A 13139-nucleotide genomic window follows, 5' to 3' on the forward strand; every position below is an offset into this window, starting at 1 on the left:
AGAGTTGTGATGAGGGTTGTAGGACAGAGAGGACAAGAGAAGTGAGAAGGGGAGAGTTGTGATGAGGGTTGTAGGACAGAGGACAAGAGGAGAAGTGAGAAGGGGAGAGTTGTGATGAGGGTTGTAGGACAGAGAGGACAAGAGGGGAAGTGAGAAGGGTTGTGGTACAGAGAGGACAAGAGAAGTGAGAAGGGGAGAGTTGTGATGAGGGTTGTAGGACAGAGGACAAGAGGAGAAGTGAGAAGGGGAGAGCTGTGATGAGGGTTGTAGGACAGAGAGGACAAGAGGAGAAGTGAGAAGGGGAGAGTTGTGATGAGGGTTGTTGGACAGAGAGGACAAGAGGAGAAGTGAGAAGGGGAGAGTTGTGATGAGGGTTGTGGGACAGAGAGGACAAGAGGAGAAGTGAGAAGGGTTGTAGGACAGAGAGGACAAGAGGAGAAGTGAGAAGGGTTGTGGGACAGAGAGGACAAGAGGAGAAGTGAGAAGGGGAGAGTTGTGATGAGAGTTGTAGGACAGAGAGGACAAGAGGAGAAGTGAGAAGGGGAGAGTTGTGATGAGGGTTGTTGGACAGAGAGGACAAGAGGAGAAGTGAGAAGGGGAGAGTTGTGATGAGAGTTGTAGGACAGATAGGACAAGAGGAGAAGTGAGAAGGGGAGACTTGTGATGAGGGTTGTGGGACAGAGAGGACAAGAGGAGAAGTGAGAAGGGTTGTAGGACAGAGAGGACAAGAGGAGAAGTGAGAAGGGGAGAGTTGTGATGAGGGTTGTTGGACAGAGAGGACAAGAGGAGAAGTGAGAAGGGGAGACTTGTGATGAGGGTTGTGGGACAGAGAGGACAAGAGGAGAAGTGAGAAGGGGAGAGTTGTGATGAGAGTTGTAGGACAGAGAGGACAAGAGGAGAAGTGAGAAGGGTTGTGGGACAGAGAGGATAAGAGGAGAAGTGAGAAGGGGAGAGTTGTAATGAGGGTTGTAGGACAGAGAGGATAAGAGGAGAAGTGAGAAGGGGAGATCTGTGATGAGGGTTGTAGGACAGAGAGGACACACCATGGAGGGATATGCAGATAGCAGGAGTATGCTGAAGAAACAGACAAGTATTGGTTCAGATTCAGGGGTCTTACATCCACGTCATCACAGAGCAGGGATCCAGAGCCGTACTGTAGGCGGCACTGGTGGGCAGCACTGTACAGGACCCCAGGGGGAACAGAGTTCAGATCCAGCACGTCCCGCATGGGGGGGTCATCCAGGCACCAGCCCCAGCCTCGACTGAGGAGGAACAACCACAACAGGGTGGTCAGACAAACGCATTATAGTGAAACATGCACACATCGAGATCCTGAAAAGGTGTGTTATTAAATGGATAGTTTAGGATTTTGGCAATGAGCATGTTATCTACTTCCCCAGATCAGATGAACTCTTGGGTACCATTTTTATGACTCTGCGTCCAGTATGAAGGAAGTTAGAGACAGCTTTGCGAGCCAATGCTTACTAGCTTAGTGAAAAAACTGATAGCCTGGCTAAGCTAGTGCTAACACTAGTTAGCATTGGCTTGTGAAAGTACCTCTTAACTTCCCTCATACTAGACAGACATAAAAATGGTATCCAAGACTTCATTGGACTCTGGTAAAATAGATAACATGCTTCATTATCAGTCCTCTTGTTTTGGGGCTCCCAAGTGGCGCAGCGGTCTGAGGTACTGCATCTCATTGCTAGAGGTGTCACTACAGACCCTGGTTCGATTCCAGGCTGTATCACAACCGGCCGTGATGGGCAGTCCCATATGGCGGCGCACAATTGGCCCAGTGTTGTCCGGGTTAGGGTTTGGCCGGGGTAGGCCATCATTGTAAATAAGAATATTTTCTTAACAAACTTGCCTAGTGAAATAAAGGATAAATAAAATTGACAAATCCCAAACTATCCCTTTAAGGCTGGAACAAAATGGAGGGGGCTTAAATATGATTGAGCCTAATTTTAATGGGCCATATATTTCATAGTTGACAGGGCTGTATGTGACTGAGTAGACAGTGACGGCGTTGACAAGGTCTCCATGTAAAAAAGCTGACAGGAGGCTAACAGAATTTAGAGAGCTGTCTGCATGACACAGAATCAAGCAGGCGTCACAGTCAAACCAGTCGTTAGAAGTCAACTCCAGCTCAGTCAAAATGCCAAGCTGGAACCACATGAGTACAGCAGGCATTCTATCACATGAACAAAAAGATCAATGAGTCAATCCCCCTTTTATGGGGATCCAATCTAACTCCATAAGGGACATTTACAAATCCTAGTATTGAAACAGTTTTAATTCTAAGTGATTGATTTTATATTAGTATGCATCATCACTGCCCGGGTACACTTTTAAGATGCTGGAACGGTCCACATCTGCCAACAAAACGAGTAATGATTAGAAAAGTCTGACAACCAGGGACTGATTTAGACTTGGGAAACCAGGTGGGTGCAATTCATTATCAGGTACAGATGAACAGAGAACCAGCATGCTCCAGACCTCATAAGGTAAGAGTTGAATACCTCTGGTGTTGGATATAGGCAACTCTAAAAGCCTGCAAAGGTTGTGAAATATGAACACTAGAATTTTCAAATGCTTTTGAAAATATATAGATTGCTATTATTTTCTATGGGTAACATGATGAAGATACTCTCAATGTAAGACCCTGAGCCTGCTCCCTGACAACCAGATTAGGAAAGAGATCAAAAAAGCATGGGCTTGAGTTAAACACTCCAAACATTTTAAAATGTTTTAAAATATCACAGCAGTTCCACACATTGCCATGATGCAAGAAAAATATTAGTATTTTATTCTGTTATATTTCATTATACTCCTAGCCTCTATAACACATATGTGTATTGACTGTGATCAGGGTAGCCTAAGTGTGTCTTGTCTGTTTAATGGACAAAACTATTGATTTTGTGTGCCAGCAGCCTAACATAACGAAACTCTAAATATGCCATAACATTTATTTTTACAAATACATGTTATGTGTCTTTTAATGTTTCTTAGGACCTGCCTAAACAAATGAATAATGGATTTATTTTTGATGGTGTATATTTTCAATGGATTTATTAAAATAGACGCCCAACATATGTTTGTAATGGATGAAAGGGAGGCAATATAGGATAAATCTTGTTTGAAAACAGTACCAGTCGGCTTGTTGCTGTGTGTTCTATGCAAGATAAATATTCCTTTACAGGCGCATTCAAGTTACGAGTGCCATAGGGAGAGAATTCCCAGAATCAAATATAAGCTACAAATAGGCTTAATGTATTTTAGTAGGCTACTCAAACTCTTGCCAACCACACCATTTTATATGGCCTATGCATCGTCTAAGCATGAATTAATGTAATAATGAACACTTATCTGAAAAAAATGGTCTTACCTTGCTTGCATTTAGTGCAGGCTGTGTAACAATCACTTAGTGCAGGCTGTGTAACAATCACTTAGTGCAGGCTGTGTAACAATCACTTAGTGCAGGCTGTGTAACAATCACTTAGTGCAGGCTGTGTAACAATCACTTAGTGCAGGCCGTGTAACAATCACTTAGTGCAGGCTGTGTAACAATCACTTAGTGCAGGCTGTGTAACAATCACTTAGTGCAGGCTGTGTAACAATCACTTAGTGCAGGCTGTGTAACAATCACTTAGTGCAGGCTGTGTAACAATCACTTAGTGCTGTCTGTGTAACAATCACTTAGTGCAGGCTGTGTAACAATCACTTAGTGCAGGCTGTGTAACAATCACTTAGTGCAGGCTGTGTAACAATCACTTAGTGCAGGCTGTGTAACAATCTACCGTGTTGATTTCACTCTCGCAGCACCTGTTTCCACAATGGTGCTGTAGCCTATACCCTTATCCAGGGGCGCAACATGTCCCCCCCACATTCAGGAATTACATTTTTGTCCCCCCCCCCCAGTTTTATAATTGGAATGTGATACAAAGGGAGGCAGCGGTGTGCTTTAGGACCATGTGGACGCCTCCGAGCGGTCGGGTAGGCTGTTTGGAGTGTTTATCAGACTGGATGAAAATATACAAATAATAAATATACAAATAATTAAAAATAATAATAGTAATAAAAAACAGTTGTATTTAAAAATAAATAAATAATACTAATTATAATAATATAGTTATGTCCCCCCCATTTCTAAAACCAAAGTTGCACCCCTGCCCTGATCATAACCTTTATTTCTATTTATCCGCAGAGGCCTATGTTAGCCATTTAAGGGTGAGCTAGGCTATCCAGGGAAAGTCAACATGTCGTATTCTCACGTGGGAAGAGGGAACATAAGCTCTGCATTTGGACAAATGAGAATGTTTTCACACCACACAAATATAACAGACTGTTCCCGGCTCCACACTCTCAATGCATGGTTGGTAGCCTTATGTCTGCCTCGCTGCTCACATAATGGAATTCACAACACAATGCTACACAACAAGCTCCTGTTTTTTAAGTGGATGATATTGATTCATATTTTTAAAAGTGTATTATCTTGATTTTAATTTTTAAAAGTATATTATCTTGATTTAAACATTTAAGTGTATGATATTGATTAACATTATAAAAAGTGTATTATCTTGATTTTAATTTTTAAAAGTGTATTATCTTGATTTTAATTTTTAAAAGTATATTATCTTGATTTAAACATTTTTAAGTGGATGATATTGATTAACATTTTTAAAAGTGTATTATCTTGATTTAAAATGTTTCAGACCAATGTAATTGTTCTGAACCACGAGCCAACCAATGTAATTGTTCTGAACCACGAGCCAACCAATGTAATTGTTCTGAACCACGAGCCAACCAATGTAATTGTTCTGAACCACGAGCTAACCAATGTAATTGTTCTGAACCACGAGCCAACCAATGTAATTGTTCTGAACCACGAGCTAACCAATGTAATTGTTCTGAACCACGAGCCAACCAATGTAATTGTTCTGAACCACGAGCTAACCAATGTAATTGTTCTGAACCACGAGCCAACCAATGTAATTGTTCTGAACCACGAGCTAACCAATGTAATTGTTCTGAACCACGAGCCAACCAATGTAATTGTTCTGAACCACGAGCCAACCAATGTAATTGTTCTGAACCACGAGCCAACCAATGTAATTGTTCTGAACCACGAGCCAACCAATGTAATTGTTCTGAACCACGAGCTAACCAATGTAATTGTTCTGAACCACGAGCCAACCAATGTAATTGTTCTGAACCACGAGCCAACCAATGTAATTGTTCTGAACCACGAGCTAACCAATGTAATTGTTCTGAACCACGAGCCAACCAATGTAATTGTTCTGAACCACGAGCCAACCAATGTAATTGTTCTGAACCACGAGCCAACCAATGTAATTGTTCTGAACCACGAGCCAACCAATGTAATTGTTCTGAACCACGAGCCAACCAATGTAATTGTTCTGAACCACGAGCCAACCAATGTAATTGTTCTGAACCACGAGCCAACCAATGTAATTGTTCTGAACCACGAGCCAACCAATGCGTTGAAAGAATGTTTTCATTTCACCCGCCAGCTCATTTTCTTGCGGCACACCTGAGACTCTACTCATAGAGTTCGTTTTGCATGGCTGCCCTGAGGGAGTGGAGAGCCAATGGAATGGTCTAAAATGTACAAACTCTGCCTACCCGGGCACCGGACCATGCAAAACGAACTCGCCCAATGATTAGCCCAATAGGGTAAATGCAGATACTGTAGGCAACCCCATGCTTCAGCCGATTTATTTATAGCCACAATGCTGCATCAGATGGGCTACAGGAGATTATGCTTCCTGCTAATAGCATACCTAATAATATGGACGGTGCATATGCATGGACCAATATGGTAAAATTATTTAAAAAAAATAATTTGACCAATACATTATTTGTCTCATTTCTGGAGGTGTAAATTATATTTTATATGGAGTTTGCATTATTCAATGTATTTTCATTCATTTTAGAGTAGAAGGTCCTTTTAAAAAAGTCACCAGAACAGAGCTTCTCAGTCCAACATAAAAATGACCCAAAATAGGGGGTGGGTGTGGCGACCTTTCACCCCACTGCTACATATGTTTCCAGAGGAAACACTGGACGGGAGGAAGACTCATTCAAATGTGGGCAGATAGTTTTAGGTACAGTGGTACATTTCCACATAATCCAACATGCAGCCAAGGGAGAGAGTAGATAAGGACAATAAGGTCACAACTCCACAGCAACGGTATGGCACAGCTGAGCTTCTACAGAAGAACAAGCTGTTCTCATAAGCAGAAGTCCAGCTGCTTGTCCAATTGACCAAAATATGGACAATATAACAAGATGCGTGACCCTTGACCAGGCCAAATAAAATAAACTTCTAAAGCAACAGGACTTTCCTGTTTACTTAAAGTATATAAAAAACACATGATCATAAGTGACTGTGACTGGCGTCTGTTCAACTGCTTTCAAATGACTGCCATCAAGCAACACAATAGCAGATTAGAAGAGATCCTGAGGCGGCCAGAACACAACTCCATCGAGAGAGGGTAAAGGTATTCAATAAAACTATTGAAGTGTTCAAACAAGACCAGTTCTTCTGCTTTCAGTTACACTGATTAGTCTGAAAGCTTTGTGAATAGAGAAAAGGATCATTTCTACCCTTGGCAGGCTACCATGTTATTGGATTGAATTATGTTCTCTCTGCATCACAGCCCAGGCCACTGATTCTGACCCAGTAATTGGTGAGGTGTGATCATTAGCAGCAAGTGGAACTGCTATCAAGACTCAAATCCTCCCAGCAGGCCTCTTTCTCTCAAGCATAGTCCCAGATCTGTTTGTGCTGTATCGCCGACTTGTATGGTCATTGTCACGCTAAACAATGACCACAGGAGTTGGCAAGACGGTAGAAAGATCTAAGACCAGGCTAGTTTCTCTCCTAACAATGTAAAAAGCTGTGTGGAACTCAGAGAGCAAAACTCAACTCTGATGTCCAATTTCATCTCTCAGACACTATTCAGTCATATTGGAGCCTACTGGAGCACTAGGGTAGTTCAAGTTCACGTGTTTTATTGCCTGCAGTATGGTGGGTTATTACATTTGAGCCGGACAGATTCGGCAAAGAATGTTTAAACCATTACTTTTACAACAGGTGTCTTCGCAATTAATTTATAAAACTATGGCTAAAGGCCATTACAATATCCTGCTTCAGTAAACTCTGTCTGGGCCACTTACGTAGTATTTCACCTGAAATAACCTATGAATATATGCTTGTGATTTCAACTCTAACAAAGATGTTTTGCATTTCTGAAGCAACATTTATGCAATGACACATTTGAAAGTACTTCACAGTGTAGACACCACATCAATCCAAACCAATACAATGCTATTTTTTTACAAGTCAGTTAAGAACAAATTCTTATTTACAATGACGGCCTAGGAACAGTGGGTTAACTGCCTTGTTCAGGGGCAGAACGACAGATTTTTATCTTGTCAGCTCAGGGATTCGATCTAACACCCTTTCGGTTACTGGCCCAATGCTCTAAACACTAAGCTACCTGCCGCCCCTGCTCATCTGATATAACAGATTATGACATCATTCATGATAAATACGCTTATACAACTGATTTTGTTGTGACTAGTGATGAATAAGGCTGAACTGAAACTAAGCAATCCATTGGAATTTCTTCTACCTAGCAACAGCCAGATTCACACGCAAAATATGAAAATGACTTATTTCACTATCAGGCAATCAAGAATGGCAACTAGATAGGGTGAATTCCTTCAATAGGCTCCATGACACTAATTTCAACATATTCCATAGATTTGAGTTCAAATGTACTTCATTCAATGGACCCCATGCACCCAGTCGAGAAACAAAATGGCCACTTTGGAGCTGTGAGCTTGAAAGCTGAGATGATCTGGTAAAATATCATAAAAAAGGTCAAGCTGGCGAGATGAATTACGCCTACAAAGCTTAGGGCCTGTATTCCCAAGTGTCTCAAAATAGGACTGCTGATCTAGGATCAGGTCCACCTGGTCTTAGTCAGCATTATCCAAAAGGACAAACTGATCGTAGATCAGAACTCCTACTCTGAATCACTTTATGAACACAGGGCCTAGATCATCTGGAGGAGCTATAAGGAGGCGTTGGCCAGCAGCACCTCACAGCTGCAGGAAAAATCACAACATGCCTAGTAATGTAGTTGGGGAGAATTCCACAGAATGCTTTCAAAGGTGGCAGGGTAGCCTAGTGGTTAGAGCATTGGACTAGTAACCGGAAGGTTGCAAGTTCAAACCCCCAAGCTGACAAGGTACAAATCATGCAGTTAACCCACTGTTCCTAGGCCATCATTGCCTAGTTAAATAAAGGTAAAAAGAGCTGAACAAGTGACCCTATATTAGACTTTGGACCACAGTAGCAAAGACTGACTTGCTTATTTAAATAAAAATTATCCTGCCAAACACTATCATGATAGAGGAACACATGAAAATAAGTCGGAAACTTTGTGTTGATCTACTGATTTAAAAATATCTTTGTTTAGAAATATCAAGTCATCAAAACTAAAGACCATTTAACAGCTAGCTAATGAAATGTATGATAGAAGGCTCTAGCATTTCTGTGTAATGTTTTTGCTGTGCATTCGATAATGGACAATAGTATAGGGATTAATGGACTAAAAATCCCCTAATACTTATTATTGTCCTTGATTCTAAAATGCAAACCTTGATTAAACTGGTTCATCCAAGGGCAAAGCTTTTCTTTGTAACTTTAGATGCAGTATTCCAAAAAGGAGGGGAATATTTGACTCAACATCTGTTAACAGCTGCTTAACCTACAGTACAGTACAGTACTTCCTCTTCAATGAGACTTCAATAGCCAGGAGTTTAATGATGCATACATATAATGATGACGCATTTGGGATGACATAATATTGACCACTATGCAACAGCAATTAAATTGTTCTCCATGAGTGACTATGGCTACAGAGGTCCACTGAATAGAGGTTTAGAGGGAGAACTGACATCTGATGCCTTTGTGAAAGAAAAACACTTGTGCTGTCCAGGAGAAGTTTATGCCGTGGTGATTTATAAACTCTATTCTTTTCAGAAAATTCCACACAAAGAATGCTAATATTTTCAATAGTCAAGTCGCTAGCTAAAATAAATAAAAATCGATCAGCGTCAACAATACGAATGTCTGAACTTATGTAACACCAGTGAAAACGTCATTCACCGTTCAAACAGTAAAACAATGGACACACTGCATGGTGCGTGTTAATGTACAGCTTAAGTCTTAGAAGTCTTGCCCACTCACAATCAAGCAGAAGGCAATCATTGTCCTCGCTGCAATTTGCAGATTCCTTTTCATTACAATTACACACATGAAAAGCTTTGGGGCTTTTTTGTAACCCCCGCCTCTCCTTCCAACCTCCAACCCCCCTTCAAACAATCTAGTCTAGACATTGTTGGAGAGCTACTCTCTCTGTCCTCAGCCCATCTGTAGGATAACCATCTGAACCCCATGGCTCAGCCTGCTCTTCCACATTCCACATTTAACTAACACCTACAGCTCAAAGTCAGACAAATAGGACTGAGTATGGCACCCTGAGGAACCTCTCTGCCATTAGCGCACAATGGCGCCCTTGTGGTGGGAGCAGGAAGAGATGAGAGGAAGAGGAGGGAGGGAAAGATGACAAATGGAGGAAGAGGAGGAGAAGATGGGATGTAAAAAAGTGTTAGAGGGAGGCAATTGGATGGTTCCAGCTGAAAGAGAAATATATGAAGAAATAGGAGAGAGAGAGAAATATGAAGAAATAGAAGAGAGAGAAATATATGAAGAAATAGAAGAGAGAAATATACGAAGAAATAGGAGAGAGAGAGAAACATGAAGAAATAGGAGAGAAACATATGAAGAAATAGGAGGAGAGAGAGAAACATGAAGAAATAGGAGAGAGAGAAATATATGAAGAAATAGGAGGAGAGAGAGAAACATGAAGAAATAGGAGAGAGAAATATATGAAGAAATAGGAGGAGAGAGAAATATAAAGAAATAGAAGAGAGAGAAATATATGAAGAAATAGGAGGAGAGAGCGAAACATGAAGAAATAGAAGATAAACATATGAAGAGATAGGAGATAACGAGATACAGTGGGGCAAAAAAGTATTTAGTCAGCCACCAATTGCGCAAGTTCTCTCACTTAAAAAGATTAGAGAGGCCTGTAATTTTCATCATAGGTACACTTCAACTATGACAGACAAAATGAGAAAATCTGAATCTGCAATAGGTAAGCAGCTTGGTTTGAAGAAATCAACTGGGAGCAATTATTAGGAAATGGAAGACATACAAGACCACTGATAATCTCTCATAAAAGACCACAAGATCTCACCCCGTGGGGTCAAAATGATCACAAGAACGCTGAGCAAAAATCCCAGAACCACACGGGGGGACCTGGTGAATGACCGGCAGTAGCACACTACGCCGCCAGGGACTCAAATCCTGCAGTGCCAGACATGTCGCCCTGCTTAAGCCAGTACATGTCCAGGCCCGTCTGAAGTTTGCTAGAGAGCATTTGAATGATCCAGAAGAAGATTGGAGGAATGTCATATGGTCAGATGAAACCAGAATATAACTTTTTGGTAAAAACTCAACTTGTCGTGTTTGGAGGACAAAGAACACAATACCTACTGTGAAGCATGGGGGTGGAAACATCATGCTTTGGGGCTGTTTTTCTGCAAAGGGACCATGACGACTGATCCGTGTAAAGGAAAGAATGAATGGGGCCATGTATCGTGAGATTTTGGGTGAAAACCTCCTTCCATCAGCAAGGGCATTGAAGATGAAACGCGGCTGGGTCTTTCAGCATGAAAGGGCACTGTACTGCAGCGCCAGCTGTGCCATCAGAGACTCTGGGTTCGCGCTCAGGCTCTGTCGTAACCGGCCGCGACCGGGAGGTCCGTGGGGCGACGCACAATTGGCCTAGCGTCGTCCGGGTTAGGGAGGGCTTGGCCAGTAGGGATGTCCTTGTCTCATCGCGCACCAGCGACTCCTGTGGCGGGCTGGGCGCAGTGCGCGCTAACCAAGGTTGCCAGGTGCACAATGTTCCCTCTGACACATTGGTGCGGCTGGCTTCCGGGTTGGATGTGCGCTGTGTTAAGAAGCAGTGCGGCTTGGTTGGGTTGTGTATCGGAGGACACATGACTTTCAACCTTCGTCTCTCCCGAGTCCGTACGGGAGTTGTAGCGATGAGACAAGATAGTAGCTACTAAAACAATTGGATACCACGAAAGTGGGGAGAAAAAGGTGTAAAATTCAAATAAAATAAAATAAGAAAGTCCGTGTTGCCCAGCAACAGCCCCAAAACATCACTGCTCTAGAGGAGATCTGCATGGAGGAAAGGGCCAAAATGCCAGCAACAGTGAGTGAAAAACTTGTTAAGACTTACAGAAAATGTTTGACCTCTGTCATTGCCAACAAAGGGTATATAACAAAGTATTGAGATAAACTTTTGTTATTGACCAAATACTTATTTTCCACCATCATTTGCAAATAAAATCATTACAAATCCTACAATGTGATTTTCTGGATTTTTTTCCCTCCTTTTGTCTGTCATAGTTGAAGTGTACCTATGATGAAAATTACAGGCCTCTCTCATCTTGTGGGAGAACTTGCACAATTGGTGGCTGACTAAATACTTTTTTGCCCCACTGTATATATATAAAGAAAGAGTGAGACGGAGAGAAAATTAGGAAAAGATGAGGAGAGATAGGAGAGGCGTACATGGGCCCATGGCTAGTGCCAGCTGGAAGGAGGGGCTACTACCCTCTCCCATTCAGCAGCAGGACAGAGGGGGAGTACAATGAACCGCCTGATCGCCTGCATGCCAGCTCATTCTCCTAACCCTGCTCGTACTCTGACAATATGGGCTACAATTATGAAACAGTCCTACAGTGGCTTGTGAAATATAGTATTCACTCCCCTTGGCATTTTTCCTACTTTGTTACCTTACAACCTGGAATTAAAATAGATTTTTGGGGGGTTTGTATCATTTGATTTACACAACATGCCGACCACTTTGAAGATCCAAAATATTTTTATTGTGAAACAAACAAGAAATAAGACAAAAAACAGAAAACATGAGCAAAACTATTCACCCCACAAAGTCAATACACTGTAGAGCCACCGTCTGCAGCCATTACAACAGCAATTACAACAAGTCTCTGGGGTATGTCTCTATAAGCTTGGCACATCTAGCCACTGGGATTTTTGCCCATTCTTCAAGGCAAAACTGCTCCAGCTCCTTCAAGTTGGATGGGTTCCCCTGGTGTACAGCAATCTTTAAGTCATACCACAGATTCTCAATTGGATTGAGGTCTGGGCTTTGACTAGGCCATTCCAATATATTTAAATGTTCCCCTTAAACCACTCGAGTGTTGCTTTAGCAGTATGCTTATGGTCATTGTCCTGCAGGAAGGAGAACCTCTGTCCCAGTCTCAAATCTCTGGTGACTGAAACAGGTTTACCTCAAGAATTTCCCTGTATTTAGCGCCATCCATCATTCCTTCAATTCTGACCAGTTTCCCAGTCCCTGCCAATGAAAAACATCCCTACAGCATGATGCTGCCACCACCATGCTTCGCTGTGCGGATGGTGTTCTCGGGGTGATGTGGTGTTGTGTTTGCGCCAGACGTGGCGTTATCCTTGATGGCCAAAATGCTACATTTTTGTCTTATCTGACCAGAGTACCTTCTTCCATATGTTTGGGGAGTCTCCCACATGCCTTTTGGCGAACACCAAACGTGTTTGCTTATTTTTTTCTTTAAGCAATGGCTTTTTCTGGCCACTCTTCTGCAAAGCTCAGCTCTGTGGAGTGTACGGCTTAAAGTAGTCCTATGGACAGAAAGTCCATTCTCCGGGGTGGTGCTTTACTGCTCCTTCAGGGTTATATTTGGTCTCTTTGTTGCCTCTCTGATTAATGCCCTCCTTGCCTGGTCCGTGAGTTTAGGTGGGCGGCCCTCTCTTGGCAGGTTTGTTGTGGTGCCATATTCTTTCCATTTTTTAATAATGGACTTATTGGTGCTCTGTGGGATGTTCAACATTTCTGATATTTTTTATAACCCAACCCTAATCTATACTTCTCCACAACTTTGTCCCTGACCTGTTTGGAGAG

At 42.2% G+C, this 13139-nt stretch overlaps 1 protein-coding gene across 1 annotated transcript in view; it reads right to left on the reverse strand.

Moving 5' to 3' along the window:
* The window catches only part of adamts7 (a disintegrin-like and metallopeptidase (reprolysin type) with thrombospondin type 1 motif, 7), a 175357-nt gene that overhangs the window by 110011 nt on the left and 52207 nt on the right, over positions 1 to 13139 (reverse strand). The window contains exon 9 of the mRNA XM_031812698.1: positions 1118 to 1262. Coding sequence (XP_031668558.1) covers positions 1118 to 1262 — 145 coding nt within the window. The remainder of the gene's footprint in view (positions 1 to 1117; positions 1263 to 13139) is intronic.

Source organism: Oncorhynchus kisutch, unplaced genomic scaffold (assembly GCF_002021735.2).
Source record: "Oncorhynchus kisutch isolate 150728-3 unplaced genomic scaffold, Okis_V2 Okis03b-Okis08b_hom, whole genome shotgun sequence".
Lineage (NCBI taxonomy): Eukaryota > Metazoa > Chordata > Actinopteri > Salmoniformes > Salmonidae > Oncorhynchus > Oncorhynchus kisutch.